At 42.3% G+C, this 19,078-nt stretch overlaps 1 protein-coding gene across 2 annotated transcripts in view; it reads right to left on the bottom strand.

Moving 5' to 3' along the window:
- Nucleotides 1-232: 232 nt before the first annotated feature.
- STARD7 (StAR related lipid transfer domain containing 7) overlaps nucleotides 233-19,078 on the bottom strand; it is a 37,266-nt gene continuing 18,420 nt past the window's right edge. For both annotated transcript variants that reach the window (XM_047781261.1, XM_047781260.1), the window contains exons 2-8: nucleotides 12,849-13,054; nucleotides 12,458-12,507; nucleotides 10,986-11,096; nucleotides 10,824-10,906; nucleotides 10,047-10,146; nucleotides 2,838-2,922; nucleotides 233-2,089 (exon numbers count right to left, since the gene is read on the bottom strand). In XM_047781261.1, coding sequence (XP_047637217.1) covers nucleotides 1,905-2,089; nucleotides 2,838-2,922; nucleotides 10,047-10,146; nucleotides 10,824-10,906; nucleotides 10,986-11,096; nucleotides 12,458-12,507; nucleotides 12,849-13,054 — 820 coding nt within the window. In that variant the 3' untranslated portion in view covers nucleotides 233-1,904. The remainder of the gene's footprint in view (nucleotides 2,090-2,837; nucleotides 2,923-10,046; nucleotides 10,147-10,823; nucleotides 10,907-10,985; nucleotides 11,097-12,457; nucleotides 12,508-12,848; nucleotides 13,055-19,078) is intronic.

Here is a 19,078-nt window from a genome sequence, read left to right as displayed (position 1 = left end):
AGTAGAAATAGGTGGTTTGTTTTCAGTTGCCAAACTGGTCACCTGGAAAGGGGTCATGGTTTAAACCAAGTGGTTGGTAAGCAGTTTGTCAGTTACCAAGAAAGACAAGCCCTGCTGCTTCCGGGGCCAACTCTATGAGCAGAACATACTTCTTTTCAACTTTATGATCAGAAAGGAATGATAAGCCCAATTCGCAAGATTTCCCCACCAACATCTGTCCAAAGACACACTCTTTCATCCCAATCCTTACGTATTTATTCACACATTTGATAAAAATGTCACAGTCAGGAGTGAAATCATTACAATGACATGAGTAACTGTACAGTCCCAAGTGCAGAGTCAAAATGCCCAAAAGCACAATGTGAGCAACATCCAGCCCCTGAACCCCTGTGCACTCACACCACCCACATGCCGGAAGCTAAGTTCAGACATAACCCAGGGGCTCTTCCCTGCTTCTGGCAGGTCCTGGAGGTGAGGAGAGAAATGAAAAGAATGCATCCCTCTGCTCTGCCAACGATGCAGAGAAGGTAAGAACACTGGGGCAGGGCCTTCCCTGGCACAAAACTTACACGACAAAAAGGTCAAGGGGCTTAAAGTTAGTCTCAGGTTTAGTTCTCCTCTTCAACAACACAAAAGGGGTGGGGGGAATCTGGTCATTCAAATTCTAAGGAAAAAACGGAGGGAAGAGGGTTTGAAACCTGTTGCCGATTCTCCAGTCAGACTGCAGCATGGCCGTAAGCCAGATCAGCCAGACCAAACGGATCCCATCTAATTGTGACTTGATCTGAACAGTGTGGTCTGCTTTTGACTCAGAATAGGAAGAAAAACTTCTCAGAGGAATAAGAGGGTCATATAAACCACATCCCCTTATATTAGCATCTGGGACAAGATTACATCTGTCCATTCACACAGCTTGTCTACAGCTTTGAGGGCTCCAAGGGAGCAGTCCCCACTGCTCGGCCGTCAGCCTTCCAAGAGGGACATGTCCTCAGCACCCAGTCAGACCTGAAGTGTGAAAACTAATGCCTGAATCAAGACAGTGTTTGCTATACAGTCGAACTATGGAAAAATCCTATTCAACTCCCCAATTCCCACCTTTTAACACAAAGGTTAAAAAAACAAACAAAAGAACCCCCGAGCCAAAGTATTATGTTTTGAGCATCTCCACTGACTCTTATCAAAAACACTGATGATACAGAGATTTCCTCTCTAAAAGGATTAATTTCCCCATGTTCTTGGTAAATGGGCTACAGAAGGAGGCAAAAACCTGAATTAATAGAGCACATGAATACAGAAGAACTGGCCAATTGAAAGGAAACTGCTTTGGGTGGGTGAGTCAACGCAGTGTGAATGGGAGGCAAAGAGAGACAGTTCTTGGTACAAACTCTATGTCCCTAGAGATGGGAGCGAGGTGAGGACAAGGCACTTGCACTGCCAAGCAACAGTTCACACCCGCTCAAGACCAGGACTCCGACCAAGAGCGCTCCCATGACCCCCGTTGGGACTCGACTGTCCAGTTGGTCCAGTTGGACCTCCAGAACTGAAGGAAACCCAAAGTGCTGCAGAACTGAGGCTGAGAATGGAATGTGGGCAGAGGACACCGCTCAGGGAAGCAAAAGAGGTTGTCCCCTCTGGCCTGAGGTGAGCGGCTGGTTCCAGATTTGCTCAGTGAAACAAGCAAATCAAAATGCTTGGCCTGAGAACACGACAACGTCCTCCCAGATGCCTCCTCCTCCTCCTGCTTTGATAAAGAGCAGCAGGGCTCTGAATGAGACCGGACACAAGTACTGAATTATCTTGCACTGGTGGTTACAGCAGACACCTTCTAATACACGCCCCATTCTGCAGCGGAGTGATAAGAGCCCGGGCTGGAAGCAGCCTGTCCCTCCTTATCCCAAAGGTCTTCAAGCATACTCGATCCGGGCAGGGCCGCAGCTACCCTCACTCTTCCGCTCGGAAGATGGGGCTGTGGCCTTGGCTTCACTCCCCACTTCCATAGGCTTAGACGAGATATAGTCCTTCACTTTGATCTCCATGTTCTTGGCTTTCAGAGTGGCCATGTGCAGCTTCTCCAGGAAATCTGGCATGCCTGTCGGGAGAGAGGGTGGTCTGGGTAGGACAACACACAAACCAGCAGTGGGTGCCAAATTAGAAGGGCCCAGGTACCTTTCCTCATTGGGAGCCAGGGCCTCCTTACAGAGATCACCACCTGACTGACAGACAACCAGGGGTTCTGATCAGGCCACATGAGTCCCAAAGGCTCTCTTTTAAGTGATTAAAATACGACTGATCATCAGTGGCACAGCCTAAGTATCTGCCAATTCTGTCAGAGGATGTCAAACAGAAACAACGAAGCTCCTCTCCATTCTCCCCCAGAGGGAACCAGAGAGAAGAAAATCATGAGGCTGCTTTTAAGTTGAGAGACTAGAAGGGAGAGGGGCAGTGATGGCAGGGAGGTGCGGCCTCTGTAAGTAACAAGGGCGGGGGGGGGGCCTTTCTCCAGGTGACTATCCTATAACCACATTTTCTATGCTAGGTTTTGTGGCTTCCAACACATCTAATAAAAAAATTAAATGCATCAGTGCACACAGTCCATACTGATGGCATTAAGCAAATATTGTTCAACTTCCCTCTGGGCACAAGTTCTTTTTTGGGACTCCAGAAATCTCATCCGTCCAAACTGCAGCTGGAAGCTTTGATATCTTCAAAATGGCATTTAAGAATGTTCTCGAAAAGGCTCCAGAGACAAGTACTAATCTCTTTGATGCCACTAAAAATCTAGAGAAAAAAAAAATGCTCAGCCCAGGCCCTGTACTTATACGCAAGTACCCACTCACCACTGGAAACCATCCAACTAACGCAGTAGCGAGGAAACACAGTCTGGGGATTGTCACTGTATGTCAGCAGGTAGTCAAAGCCATTCTGGAAAAGAAAAACAGCAAAGATAAAAAGCACCGAATCAGCCCCCACCCTGCCTCCATATCCAGTACCACAGAATAAACATGGTCTGATTCTGGGCAGAGTGGCATTTCTTCACCCTGAGCAGAAAAGAGTTAATAAGACCCGAGAGGTTGGCTCTGGCTGGGGGCCAAGAACTTGGCTCCGACTGTCCAAGGTCAAGAGTTAAGTGCTAGGGGTGGCTCCCTGTGTCTGTGCAAACAACACGCTTCACGCCAAGCACCTGCTTTCCTCCTGGAGGTGGCAGGGATCTTAGGATGTGCTAAGCAGTAGGTGCCTGTGTGACCAGCCACCAGTGCAAATCTTGGGCCCCGAATCTCCGACGGGCTTCCCCAGGCAGAAACATCACACACATGTTGCTGCGTTGTACAGCTGTGTGTGTGTGTGTGTGGAAGGGGCTGTGCTCTATGAGCCCTCGTGGGCAGGAGAGCAGGAGGAAGCGTCCAGATCCGCCCGTGTCTTCCTCTTTTGAACAGCTGGGCATCCTTACATCACTGCAGTAAATCTTCCCATGAGGACAACTATAAACCGAGTCCTTGGGGTCCTTCTAGTGAATCTTTGAATGCAGGGGTGGTCCAGAGGACCCCAATGTTTAAATAGCTTAATCTTTACCAAAATGATATTAACTCTACTACTATTACTACTCACAGCAAATATTTACATGATGCTTAACCATGTGTCAAGAACTGTGCCAGCTCCTCACAACAATCCTATGACGTAGGCACTGTTATCCCCCATCTTACAGACGAGGAGATGGAGCACGAGGAGGTTAAGAGACTACTGCCCACGAGCACCCACATACTCAACAACAGCCAAGATGAACCCAGATTTCTGACCACCGGGCACAAGCACCCACTCTCTCTGGCTCGGTGAAGGGCAGGAATTAAAGAGATTTACATGTGCCCTGATCCCAGGAGAAGTCTGAGCCAATTATGCTCCACTTTTCAGTCTGCACTTTTTAAAGCAGACTGGCTGTAACTGCAGGTGGCAGCACTAGGACTCTAAACTCCCATGCCTTTACACCAAAGTCCATCTTTATTCCCCAGTTGAGATGTTCAGTCTTTTATTCATTTATTCATCATACATCTCAATGTCTGCTACGTGTCTGGTACAGTGCTATGCACCAGACAGGAAATAAAAACATGCTAGTCCTTGCCCTCAGGAGTTTCCAAGTAATAGGATAATAGGTGCCATAATAGAGCTACAGATTGAATACCACAGAAGCAAAGAGGAAAGAGAGGTAAAGCCTGCACGATGGGAACATAACAGCACTGACCAGAAAGGCTGGCTGTAAACCTAAATGAGCTGGTGCATGTCAAAGACTTCATTCTTCCTATAAAACATGTGGACTGGGAAGTCAAAAAGGCCTGGGTTCTCACCCACTACTGTTCATACTGAAAAAAGGAAGCCAAACCTGAAAAGAATGGTTACCTATAGGAAGGAACTATGCAGAAGGAACAGGGATATACGCTGAATTACTCTATTTCTTATTTTACAAATTTGAGTTTGGAAACACAATTTTTTTTTTTTTTTTTTTGCTTTTTAGGGTCACATTTGTGGCATATTGAAGTTCCTAGGCAAGGGGTTGAACTGGAGCCACAGCTGCAGGCCTACACCACAGCCACAGCCACGCCAGGTCTGTGACCTATACCATAACCCACAGCAACGCCAGATCCTTAACCCACTGAGTGAGGCCTGAGATTGAACCCGCATCCTCATGGATATCAGTCGGGCTCGTGACCGCTAAGCCACAACAGGAAATTCCCAAATTTTTTTATTACTTAATAAAACAATTATATTAAAAAGCAGTATCTAAAAGTCAAAATAAAATGGAAGGCAAGGAATCTAACTATGAACTGAGTTGGTAGGAAAAACCTCAAAGAGAAGACTCATTTCAAGTGACTTTAAAACTCACTATTACCCCCACACTATGCACAAAAATAAACTCAAAATGCTTAAAGATTTAAACCTAAGACATGACACCATAAAACTTCTAGAAGAGAACATAGGCAAAACATTCTCTGACATCAACTGTACAAACATTTTCTTAGGTCAGTCACTCAAGGCAATAGAAATAAAAACTAAAATAAACCAATAGGATGTAATCAAACTTATAAGCTCTTGCACAACAAAGGAAACCATAAAAAAAAAAAAAAGACAACCTATGGAATGGGAGAAAATAGTTGCAAACAATGCAACTGACAAGGACTTAACCTCCAAAATATACAAACAACCCATACAACTCAACAGCAAAAAACCAAACAACCCAATTAAAAAATAGGTAGAAGACCTGAATAGACATTTCTCCAAAGAAGACATATGGATGGCCAACAGGCACACGAAAAAATGCTCAACACTGCCAATTATTAGAGAAATGCAAATCAAAACTACAATGAGGTACCACCTTACACTGGTCAGGATGGCTATAATTAATAAGTCTACAAATAACAAACACTGGAAAGGGTGTGAAGAAAAGGGAACCCTCCTTCACTGCTGGTGGGAATGTAAACTGGTACAACCACTATGGAAAACAGTATGGAGGTTCCTCAGAAAACTAAATAGAGAATTACCATATGATCCAGCAATCTCGCTCCTGGGCATATATCTGGACAAAACTTTCATTTGAAAAGATACACACACCCCTATATTCGCTGCAGCACTATTCACAATAGCCAAGACATGGAACGACCTAAATGTCCATCAACAGATGAACAGATTAAGAAAATGTGGTATATATACACAATGGAATACTACTCAGGCATAAAAAGAACAAAATAATGCCATTTGCAGCAATATGGATACAACGAGAGATTCTCAAACTAAGAAAGGCAAGAAAAAAAGACAGATGCCATAGGCTATCACTTATATTTAGAATCTAATATATGGCACAAATGAACCTATCTACAGAAATGAAACTCACAGACTTGTAGAACAGACTTGTAGTTGCCAAAGGAGAGTGGGAGGGAGTGGGATAGACTGGGAGTTTGGGGTCTGTAGATGCAAACTATTGCATTTAGAGTGGATAAGCAATGAGATCCTGCTGAATAGCACAGGGGAACTATATCCAGTCACTTGTGATGGAAAATGATGGAGGGCAATAAGAAGTACCTTCCAAGTAAACAAACAAAACTTATTACTTAAATTCTATCTTTTGAAAAGGCCTATAAACAATGAGCAGGCCTGGAGCTATGAGAACTAGAAGCCAAACTGCGGTATTTAAGTGAAGTGTCCTTAAAGGGAACTAGAGCTCCCAGAAGAAATGCTCATTTCCAGGAGTTCCCATCACGGCTCAGTGGTTAACGAATCCAACTAGGAACCATGAGGTTGCAGGTTCAATCCCTGGCCTTGCTCAGTGGGTTAAGGATCTGACATTGCCGTGAGCTGTGGTGTAGGTCACAGATGCGGCTCGGATCCCACTTGGCTGTGGCTGCGGCATAGGCCGGCAGCTACAGCTCCAATTCGACCTCTAGCCTGGGAACCTCCATATGCCACGAGTGCAGCCATAGAAAAGACAAAAAAAAAAAAAAAAGAAATGCTCATTTCCAGGTTATACACCTAAAACTATACAAGATGAACCTGGACCATCTTATAACACCAGAAAGCAGACGAGTTCCTGAGGTTAAGTCAAAAGGAATCCAGCCAATAAGAGGCTCTTAATGACCAATAATAGGACAATTTCGGCATCAGTAAGATTAATTATAATAGATCAGACCAATCAAATATGTTTAAATTTGTGAATTTCTAATGGCATTTCTTAAAAAAAAAAAAAAAAAAACCAAAAACTTTACCTTTGAATGATCACTATTCATTATTTTAAACACTAGCAAATGAAGGAAACAAATATTTCTCTTATTTACCCTCCTTCCTCTGTGAACTATAGGAAACCAAATAGTTAATGAGGAAATTTTCCCTAAGGTATTTCACCTCATAAAAGGAAATAAATGAAGAAAGAATAAAGGAATCACACCATTAGCATTTTGTAACCTCTAATGAAATAGTGGATCTGGGAGCTCCCGTCATGGCTCAGTGGTTAATGAATCCAACTAGGAACCATGAGGTTTCGGGTTCGATCCCTGGCCTCGCTCAGTGGGTTAAGGATCCAGCATTGCTGTGAGCTGTGGTGTAGGTTGCAGATGCGGCTCAGATCCTGCATTGCTGTGGCTGTGACTGTGGCTCCAATTCAACCCCTAGACTGGGAACCTCCATATGCCGTGGGAGCAGCCCTAGGAAAGGCAAAAAGACAAAAAAAAAAAAAAAAGAAAGAAAGAAAGAAAAAAGAATTAGTGGATCTGAGCAAAAATGATCACTTCCAAATTCACAAAGAAAAGGACAATCAGACACCACCTGCCTTCTAATAAAGTGGTCTTGCCCAGACAAACTACCTGAATTTGTTCAAGCCTCTAGATCTAAGTACTCATATACAGGAAACACAGGGGACAAAGAAACATGTTAAATTAACACTACATGGATACAACCAGCAAGATCCAGAAAAAAGAACCCCCTTCTTCAATAGATACAATTGCAAGGGAGAAAAAGGAAGAAAGGAGGGAGAAGGCAAGAGATAGATACAAGCTACAGTGTGAACACATTTCAATGTCTGGATCTTATTTGGATCCTTATTCAAATAAGCCACCTACCCAAAAATTCAGGGATGATCAGGAAATATGAACACTACAGATATTTGGGAATATGATATAATGTTTTCAAAAATCTTTTCTGTATGAAATAAATACTGAAATATCTATTGGATTCTTCTATAGCAAAACTAGAACCTGCTTCAAAATAACCCAGAGAGTGAGAAGGAAATGGGAAAGGGCATAGATAAAACAAGCTGGCCATGAGTTTGACCATTTTCAGAGCTGGGGATGGATACAAAGTGTTCATTATACTATTCTACTGCCTTTATTATTTTTTTTGGCCACGCCCATGGCATGCAGAAGTTCCTGGGCCAGGGACTGAACCCAAGCCACAGCCACTGACCCAAGCCACTGCAGTGACGATGCCAGATCCTTAACCTGCTGAGTCACCAGGGAACTCCATCCAACAGCAGCCTTCTTGTCTAGCTTCTAAAGCAAGGACTTCCAAACATTTTAAACTGTATTTACAACACACTGTAAATGATCCTTTTTACACTGCAACCCAGTTCTTTTTTTTTCTGGCTGCACCACAGCATGTGAAAGTTCCTAGGCCAGGGGTTGAACCTGAGCTACTGCAGTAACAACGCTGGATCCTTAACCTGCTGAGCCAGGAGGGAACGCCTCTTCCTGTCTTTCATTCTCTCTCATACACACATTCATATATATATATAAAACCAAACCAGTTTCATGAAATATGCTTACATTCAGTTTCTATTCCATTTATTCCTTTTCTCTTTAAGTACTACTTTAATGTTGTCTTCCACTAATGGGTAGCAATCCATGGTTTGAGAAATACCTCTCTAAAAATGGTACAGAAGTAAACACGCAGATCTTCCAGGAAAACAAGAAACAACACACTTATTGAGGCAAACCACTGTTTCTGTCATAAAGTCCTACTTTATGTGGTATAAATAAAATAGCTTGCTGAAAACAGTAAAACCATGCTAAGAGAACACAGTCATATAGTTCTAAAAATGAACAAAAGTGATGGGGAGAAACAAAGCCATTAAAAAGTAAAACAGGGGAATCCTGCTACATTGTTGGTGGGAATATAAACTGGTACAACCATTATGGAAAACAGTATGGCGGTTCCTCAGAAAACTAAACAGAGAACTACCATATGACCCAGCAATCCCACTCCTGGGCATGTATCTGGAAAAAACATTCAAAAAGATACACGCACCCCTATGTTCACTGCAGCACTATTCACAATAGCCAAGACATGGAAACAACCTAAATGTTCACTGACAGATGAATGGATTGAGATGTGGTACATGTATACAACGGAATACCTCTCAGCCATAAAAAGAACACAATTTGCACCAACATGGTTGGAACTAGAGATTCTCATACTATGTCAGAAAGAGAAAGACAAATACCATATGATAGCACTTATCTGTGGACTCTAAAATATAGCACAGATGAACCTATATACAGAACAGAAACAGACTCACAGACATAGAGAACAGACTTGTGGTTGTCAAGGGGGAGGGGGAATGAGATAGACTGGGAGTTTGGGGTTGTTAGATACAAACTATTATTACATTTAGAATGGATAAGCAATGAGGTCCTGCTGTATATAGCAGGTAACTATCCAATCATTTGTGGTAGAACATGATGGAAAATACAAGAAAAAGAATGTATATATGTGTGTAACTAGGTCACTCTGCTGTACAGCAGAAATTGCCAGAACTCTTCACATCAACTATAATTAGAAAAAATTTTTTTGATAGGCAAGAAACATTTATTAAGATAGGATGCTTGTGAGAGATTCAAGCGGGCAGGCAAGGAAGCTCTGTCCAAGGATTAGTTGAGCTACCAAAAAAAGTTTTTTAAAATAAAGTGAAAGAAAACTAAAAATGGCAACCACTGTAATCAACATGTATATTCAATAGAGATCTGGCTAAAAAAAAAAAATCAAAAATTAAACACCACACTAAGTTGAAAAAAAAAAACCAGCCTTTTCAAAGAAAGATCATAAAATTTCAAAGAAGGCAGAGAGCAGTTCTCTCTCGTTTTACAGACAAGGAAACAGGAGTCCAGAAAGGTATTAAATGTTCTGCCCACTGTGGTGAAATTTTGATGGAAAAGGTGCTTGTTCTGGTTTCTCAAGAACAGGGATCAGGGCCGGCTGATGAGTCAGGGGCCACCATCTTCTCATAACTGACCCTCAGATAACAGGAGCCAGTGGGCCAGCACCACTTTGTCTTGTGTCTTCCAGGTACACTTGGAAGGTGTGGTTCTCAGACCAGCAGCGTCAGCCTTACCTGGGAACTTCTTAAAAAAATGCAAATTCTCAGGCCACAGACCAGCTCTGTCTTAATAAACTCCAGGGGACTCTGATGTGCGTCAGGCTTGAGAACCACTGCATTCCAGCAACCCATGCACGGCCCAGTTCAGATAAAAGGCATTCCTTGACAAAAGTCACCTCTTGGATGATGTAGAACTCACCTCGTCAAATGACTTGTGGGGACGGATAACCATTTGGGATTCATACGACCTGACTCTTACAAATTCTGGGGACTCTGGCACACTAGGGTGCTCCACGGCCCTGGAAGGAGAGAAGAGAAGGAAACTCTTAGGACTCTCCCCATGCAGAAGAGCATGGGAGCTAGAGCTAAAGTTAAGAGGAAAATCTAAAAGGCTGGTTCTAATTTTAAAAATAAAACAGTAAAGTCAACAAGAAGAATGAATATAAACTAGGTTCTAAAAACCAAGTGAGTTAACTTGGTGATTCCTGACTCCCACTAGACTTAGTATTGAAGAAGGTATTTTTTTCTTTTTTGGGCCACACCTGCAGTATGGAAGTTCCCACCCTGGGAGTTGAATAAGAGCTGCAGCTGCCGGCCTACACCACAGCCACAGCAGTGCAGGATCCGAGCCGTGTCTGCAACCTACACTGCAGCTCATGGCAACACCAGATCCTTAACCCACTGAGCTAGGCGAGGGATCAAACCTGCATCCCTATGGATACTAGTTGGGTTTGTACCCCAGTGAACCACAATAAGAACTACAGCATTTCTTCTTTTAATGATAACATTAAGTAACTAAAGGATTCATTTAATGAAAAGCTTATATCCCTTCAAATCCTTTTAGGCATCACCAGTTCCGGCTGGGATACACAGGGTCCCGGCTTCACTCATTAGGCAGACAAACTCCCTCCAGACATATATGGACAAAGGGTGTAGGTAAAGAGACTTGGCAGGAGCCACAGATCACCATACATACCGTGACACCAACACCATCACATTGTTTTCTTGATCTACGCTGTAGCGCCGAACATACACATAATCCCGTGAGTACATTGGATACTAAAGAAAAGGAGGGACAGGATTAGTGCTCTGCCTCACAGGGACGTGATAAAGCAAAACCAGAAGTGAAAATACTCACAGGAAAATGGGTCACCCAGTGAAGGACCTCAGAACCACTAACCACATCCCTCTCTATCACTTCCAGCTTGATCACCAGGGCGTCCCACTTTTTTCTATACTCTGTATCCAGCTGTGGAAAGAGAAAAGACTATAAAGACCCAACAGACCCAAAACAAAGCTGCAGAAGACTTTTCCAGATGCTTGGGCCTCTGAACCAAGGACCTTCTGAAACAGGGATCTGACCTAAAAGGCAGTGTTTACTACAGATGAGTCTCTTAAAAGCCCTTTTTGCAGACAAATACCATTATCTTGAAAGTGAATCTTAACAAGAAAAAGACAATCCAAAGAAAAGTGTAAGAAAAAAATAGTATAGGAGTTCCTGTCGTGGCGCAGTGGTTAACGAATCCCACTAGGAACCATGAGGTTGCGGGTTCGGTCCCTGCCCTTGCTCAGTGGGATTGACGATCCAGCGTTGCCGTGAGCTGTGGTGTAGGTTGCAGACGTGGCTCGGATCCCACGTTGCTGTGGCTCTGGTGTAGGCCGGCAGCTACAGCTCCGATTCGACCCCTAGCCTGGGAATCTCCACATGCCATGGGAGCGGCCCAAGAAATGGCAAAAAGACAAAAAAAAAAAAATAGTGTAGTAGAATGTTTGGGGAAAATACAGTAGATGACGATATAAATATGTAGGGGTGAGATAATTCTACAAAGTTCTAAATAGACAAAAAGTCCAAAAGTATGAGCAGACACCTCACACAAATGCCAGCAGTGTATTTTTTTAAATTTTTTAAATTTACAGTTAGATTCCCTAGTAATTAAGGAATTTCAAAATAAGACACATATCATACACATCTGAACCAATAAAAATTCAAAACAGACTGACAAAATTCAGTGCTTAGGGGCAAGTGTTCACTTCTGTATTAGTAGTGGGTGTTGACATCGTCACTGTGGACAAGGGCCAGATAACTAAATCCTGACTGCCTCTGTACTGAAGGGGAAAATGCCACAAAGGACATTTTTGGGCCAAGAGAGAAAACTGGAATACAAAGACTCTTTTAAGTGTTGTATCAGTGTTCAATTTACTGACTTTGATAATGGTACCGTGGCTAGTGAGAGAGTATGTCTAGTTTTAGGAAATACACACTGAAGGATTTTGGAATAAAGGGTATGTAACTTAGCCTCAAATTGTTTAGGAAAAACAAACAAGCTATAAAGCCATAAAAAATGCATTAAAGCACTCAAATCCATTCTCTGCTTGATCTTCCCACTAGCCCTGTAGAGGGAGAACAAGCTCATCCACACTGGGCAAACCATAAGTTCAAAGTTTACCCAGAGGCTCTGTGCAGTGAAATGAGGGATACAGGGAATGAGGGATGGAGGTACTAAAGTCAATGTCTTCTGATATATTGGTCAGAGATATTAGTTATGTGAACAATGGCAGATGGACTTCTAGGCTTAGTGACTTCAAATCTGGGAAGAAAAATGGACTCACCTGAACATTGAAGAACTGCCGGGGTGTCACATCTGTGTAGGTTCCAAAAACTAGAATGACAGGGAAGAAGAATGAGAGAGATTTGCTATACTGCCCTCACTCACTCTATTCCTATCACTTAACTTCATTTCAGTTAGAGAGTTCTGATAGACCTTAAAGATTCAGAAACTACAAGTCATACTGGGGCAGCAAAGTAGGACACAGACAAGCAATAGCAAAGTATAACAAAGACATTTGTCATCCTGGAGAGGAAAAACAACAAACGGTAAACTAGGACAGACTTCTGGAGAAACGACCAAAATAGAAGAGTTTACGGAGTATGGGAACAGAGCCTTGTGCCCCTGTTAGGCATGGAACACACCACACCTGCAGGCAGCCAAGCTGGGCTCACCTCTGTACTGGTAAAGGTGGGTGCCTGTAATGGGGCGCCGCCACAGCTTGAAGTGTTTCTTATCCATCACCATCTCCCATGGTTGCTCTTTGCCTCCTGAATCTTCATTTCCTTCTGTTTGGGATTTTGGTTCCGGAGGGGGGCGTTCAACTCCAGAGGTCTGAAACATAGACATTTCCTCCAACCGTTTCATCTCATCAATGGATCTGGAAAGAAGGAAAGCATGGTGTGGTGGGTGGAGTCAGCCGTGTGAAATAAAATGTCCATACAAAGACTTGTACACAACAGTGTGGGTTTAAAATACTATAAAGTGAATAAAAATGAGTTCCTGAGTTCGAATCCAGTCCAACATGCATCAACTAGAATACTAAATTACATAACCAACTCCTATTTCCTTATCTGTAAAATGGGGAAAACATTAGTACTTACTTCAAAGTTGACTATAAATAAATTTACATGTAAAGTGCTTAGTACCTGGCATATAATTTGCCCCCAAATGTTAACTATTATAATTTATGGACTATGGTATCTTTTGTCTTTTTTTTTTTTTTGCTTTGCTTTTTAGGGCTGCACCTGAAATATATGGAAGTTCCCAGGTGAGGGGGTTGAATCAGAGCCACAGCCACAGCAATGCGGGATCCAAGCCACATCTTCAACCTACATCACAGTGTATGGCAATGCCAGTTTCCTGACCCACTGAGCGAAGCCAGGGATGGAACCCCCATCCTCATGGATACTAGTTGGATTCATTTCCAGTGTGCCACAGCGGGACCTCTCTGTCCATTTTTTGGTTGGGTTGTCTTTCTACCACATTAAGAGTATTTATACATTTTTCCTCCCCTTTTAAAGAGAGATAACTCACATACCACAAGAATCATCCTTTCACTATACACAAATGAGTACTTTTTAGTATAGTCCTAAGGTCTTAAGACCATTACCACTAATTCCATTATGAACACGGTCATCATTCCCCCAAAGAAACCTATGCCCATCAGTTATTCCCCATAGGCCCCGACAACCACGCATCTGTGAGCGTGCCTACTATGGACATTTCATATAAATGGCATCTCACAACATACTGTCTCTTGGGTCTGGCTTTTTTCACTTAGCATATTTACAAGGTTCATTCAGGCTGTACTTTATTCCTTTTATGCGTGAATAACATTCCATTGTATGGATATACCACATTTTGTTTATCCAGTCATCAGGTGATGGAACATTTAGGTGATTTTCATTTCTTGGCTACTATGAATAACACTACTATGAATATTTGCATACAAGTTTTATATAGCATTCAGTTTTCTTGGGTAGATTCCTAGGGATGGATTTGCTGGGTTACAGTAACTTTATGTTTAACTTTTTAAGGAAGTGCCAAATTATTTTCCAAAGCAGCTCTTCAATTTTATATTCACACCACCTATGTATGAGCATTCCAATTCACATCTTTGCCAACATTTGTTACTGTTTTTTTTTTTTTTTTTTTTTTTGAGGGCCACTCCCGTGGCATATGGAGGTTCCCAGGCTAGGGGTTGAATCGGAGCTGTAGCCACCGGCCTACTCCAGAGCCACAGCAACTCGGGATCCAAGCCATGTCTGCAACCCACACCACAGCTCACGGCAACGCCGGATCCTTAACCCACTGAGGGAGGCCAAGGATTGAACCTGCAACCTCATGGTTCCTAGTCGGATTCATTAACCACTAAGCCACGACGGGAACTCCCTACTGTCCATCTTTTTGATTCTAGCAACCCTAGTGGGTATGAAGTGGTATCTTACTGTAGTTTTCCATTTGTAATCTGTTAATGATGATGTTGAGCATATTTTCATGTACTTATGAGCCATTTGAATATCTTCTTTGGAGAAAGATCAAAATCTTTTGTCTATTTTAAAATTGCATTCTCTTTTTCTTTTTTTGGAGGGGGGACTTACCTGCAGCATGCATTAGTTCCAGGGCCAGGGATCAAACCTGTGCCACAGTAGTGACAATGCCAGATCTTTAACCCCCTAAGCCACCAGGGAACACCTAGGTTGTCTTTACTGTCAAATTTTCATAGTTCTTTATACATTCTGACCACAAGTTTCTTTCTTTCTTTTTGTCTTTTCAGGGCCGCACCCATGGCATATGGAGGTTCCCAAGCTAGGGGTCTAATTGGAGCTGCAGCGGCTGGCCTACACCACAACCACGGAACTAGGAATCTGAGCTACATCTTCAACCTACACCCCAGCTCACAGCAACGCCAGATCCTTAACCCACTGAACAAGGCCAGGGATCGAACCCGAAACCTCATGGTTCCTAGTCAGATTAGTTTCCAATGCACCACAATGTGAACTCCCAAGTTTCTGGTCAAAAACACAATTTAGGAATTCCTGTTACGGCTCAGCGGAAACAAATCTGACTAGTATCCATGAGGACACAGGTTTGATCCCTGGTCTCGTTCAACAGGTTAAGGATCCGGTGTTGCCATGAGCTGTGGTGTAGGTCACAGATGCGGCTCAGATCTGGCACTGCTATGGCTGTGGCTTGGGCCAGTGGTTACAGCTCCAGTTCTACCCCTAGCCTGGGAACCTCCATATGCCACGGGTGCAGCCCTAAAAAGACCAAAAAATAAATAAATAAATAAAATAAAGAAAAAAAGAATCTGGGAGTTCCCCTTGTGACAGAACAGAAACAAATCCAAGTAGTATCCGTGAGGATGCAGGTTCGATGCCTGGCCTCACTCAATGGGTCAGGGAACTGGCGTTGCTGTGAGATGTGGTTTAGGTTACCGACACTGACTATGGCTGTGGTACAGGCTGGCAGTTGTAGCTGTGATTCAGCCCCTAGCCTGGGGACTTCCACATACCGAAGGTGCAGCCTTAAAAAGCAAAAAAATAAAAAAAAATCTGAAAAAAAGTAACACACTACTATATATAAAATGATAAACAAGGACCTGCAATATATAATCTTTTTTATATATTGCTGAACTCAGTTTAAGTATTTTGTTCATGACTGAATAAAGCTTTAAAACATTCAAAACAATATCATATGTCAAACTTTATGCATTGTATGTCATTTAGGGATGTATACATATATATAAAGACACAGAAGAGAATGAAATACAATATTTATTGTATGAAAATCAGGGGAAACAGACAATATTTCAATTGGAAAAGGGTCCAGAGGCTTTTATTGTATTTACAATATTTTATTTCTTAAATATAACTGTATTTGTAATATTCATGATATTCTTTAAACCTTTTTATATATCTGAAACATTTTATAGGAATTCCCATTGTGGCTCAGTGGGTTAAGAACCCAACTAATATCCATGAGGATGCCAGTTCAATCCCTGGTCTCGCTCAGTGGGTTAAGGATCCAGTGTTGCCATAAGCTGTGGTGTAGGTCACAGACATGGCTCAGATCTGGTGTTGTTGTGGCTGTGGTGTAGGCTGGCAGCTACAGCTCCAATTCAATCCCTAGCCTGGGAACTTCCACATGCCGCAGGTATAGCCTTAAAAAGACAAAAAAAAAATTTTTTTAAACATTTTATAATTTTTTTTACAACATGGTTTGTGTTTCCCCCTTAACTCTTTTTCTTTTTTCTTTTCCTTTTTAAGGCCACACCTGTGGTATATGGAGGTTCCCAGGCTAGGGGTAGAACTGGAGCTGCAGCTGCCAGCCTACGCTACAGCCAGAACAACGCTGGATCCAAGTCTCATCTGCAACCTACGCTGAAGCTTGTGGCAACACCAGATGCTTAACCCACTGAGTAAGGCCAGGGATTGAACCTGCATCCTCATGGATACTGGCCAGGTTCTTAACCCAAGCCACAACAGGAACTCTCCCCCTTAATTTACAAATAGCAGATAGGAAAGCAAGATTGCTAACCACCTATTGTCATATATAAGTCTTCTGCAATTCAAGACTGAAGACAACACCAACTGATACATTCTGTCTGAAATGCTCTTTTCATTCCTCTTTAACCTTCAAAAAACGCCAGGTTCGAGGTTAACTCCTCGGCAGAGTTAATCATGTGTTTATTGTTATTCCTCTCCAGAAACATATCACATTATGTTATAATTAATCTATCTTTAGATCTGTCCCCCTTACTAAACTATGAATTCCCTAAAGGCCCAGAATCAGTTTTTCATATTTAAAAAAATTTTTTATTATAGTTGATTTACAATGTTTTGTCAATTTCTGCTGTAAAGTGACCCAGTTATAAATATACATACATTCTTCTTCTCACAATATTTTTATGCCCAGGTCCTAGCAAGTGCTTAGTAAACATTACATGCTCAACAAATGTTAATGGAATAAACTAAGTAAAAAAATATCAAAGTAGGCCTCAATAATTCAAATTCTTATTGAAAGATTACATTAATATATCAGTTTAAAAGCCAAAAATTCAAAGTTATACTGGTAACCCAAGATTAAAAGTCTAGAGCAATTCAAAGAGATGGTGCATGTAGGAGTTCCTGCTGTGGTGCTTGCTATAAGATCAGTAGTGTCTCTGGAGTGCTGGGAAAGAGACTAGACAGACCCCCAGCCTGGCACAGTGGGTTAAAGATCTGCCCCCCACCCCCCCCGCCCCGGCCCAGGAGCTCCATATGCTGTGGGGCAGCCAAAAAGGAAAAAAAAAAGAGTTCCCATTGTGCCTCAGTGGGTTAAGGACCCAATGTCTTGGTGAGGATGCAGGTTCGATCCCTAGCCTGGCCCTGAGTGAGTTAAGGATCCTGCACTGCTGAAAGCTGCAGCTTGGATGCAGTGTTGCCATGGGGGTGATGTAGGATTTGATCCCTAGCCCAGGAACTTCTATATGCCACAGGTGCCACCATAAAAAGATAAAACAAACAAACAAACAAAAAAACCACAATGGTGAGATCTTTGTTCTAGCCCTTGCTCTACCAACTAGTGGTGGGATCTTATTCAAGTCATCTGACCTGCAAAGTCTCACTTGTTCCACTTGTAAAGTTGAGGACATATTTCTTGAAGGTTTCTCATTAGCTCTAAAATTCCAATTCTCTTATTGTAAACTTTGGACTTAGATGAAAATATTTGTACGTGGGGACATTTGTCGTTCTGACTGCCTGGAATCTTTTTCTATTTGAGGGGAATTCCCAAATAGTTGGGCCACAGCCTCCCTCTCAACCCCCAGCAGCTCCTATTTTAAGTGAGTTAATCAGAGGCTCTGGTAGAGGTATGAATCTTGAGGAAAGAACACAAAGCACAGGACCTTTTCGACTTTCTCAGTGATCCTGAGGAAGCTGAGAATCCAGCAGTGCACCTGATCTAGGGGAAACAACCTCTACCAGGTCTTAGCTGTTCTCTTGGCCAGCCTGTACTCTGTCTTATCAATGCTCTGAGTAATCTAACACCTTTCCAATTAATTCCTTTTTTGGTTTAAGGTAATCAATATCAGCTTCTTTGTTTGCAACTAAGAACCCAAACCAGTACAATTTATACTGATGTTCTGACGAAAAGTGTTTAACCATTTTTTTAAAAGTCCCAATTTGAATTAAAAGTTACAAAACAGGATTGACTGCCACCACTGCAAAAACCATGTAAAAATAGGGAAGGAACTTCAGAGTAGGCAATAAGATCTTGTAGAGGAGAAAGCAAAAGTAAAGCATGGCTAGACTTGCTCAGAGAACACTTCAGGCACCACAAGGAACCAGTTATGGCACTTTTCAGCACTAGTAAAGCATCCTTCAGTAAAAATTAAGCAGAACTCTTGAATGTCCTTATCACATAATGAAGAGGGGGGCAGGAACAGCTTAGTAAAAATACACTAGGGGCTCATAATCAATAAGAAAATTAAACTATACGACTACAGGCAGTATTTTTAATGGCCTTCTAAGACTAAAGGTGGTACAGAGCTTCTGATCCACTGCTTAACCAGCCTCTCCTACATGATTAAAAGTCACGAGGTGGCACTGATTACAAAAAAAGACTATCTTGCCAAGGCATGACATTCATTCTTTGAATAGCGCAATATGAATGCTGGAGTCAGACTGCACCATGAAAATGTCAATGATTGTTATGTTCAAGTTCAAAGATCTCAGGAGGGTCTCGAATTCTAAATGCTGACATGACAGACATCATTAGCATACCACTGCACAGTCACTATCATATATGTGGAGAAAGGAAAAATTTCTCACCGTCTATCTCGTCAGCCTGCTGTGCCAAATTCTATTTGGACAGGATAGCTATCTAAACCTTGCTATCTAAAAGACTTAAACAAGTAATA

The sequence above is a fragment of the Phacochoerus africanus genome, chromosome 5 (genome assembly GCF_016906955.1).
Source record: "Phacochoerus africanus isolate WHEZ1 chromosome 5, ROS_Pafr_v1, whole genome shotgun sequence".
Taxonomy (NCBI): Eukaryota; Metazoa; Chordata; class Mammalia; order Artiodactyla; family Suidae; genus Phacochoerus; species Phacochoerus africanus.
Note: the sequence above shows the minus strand (reverse complement) of the source record. Positions and strands in the feature narration are given on the sequence as shown.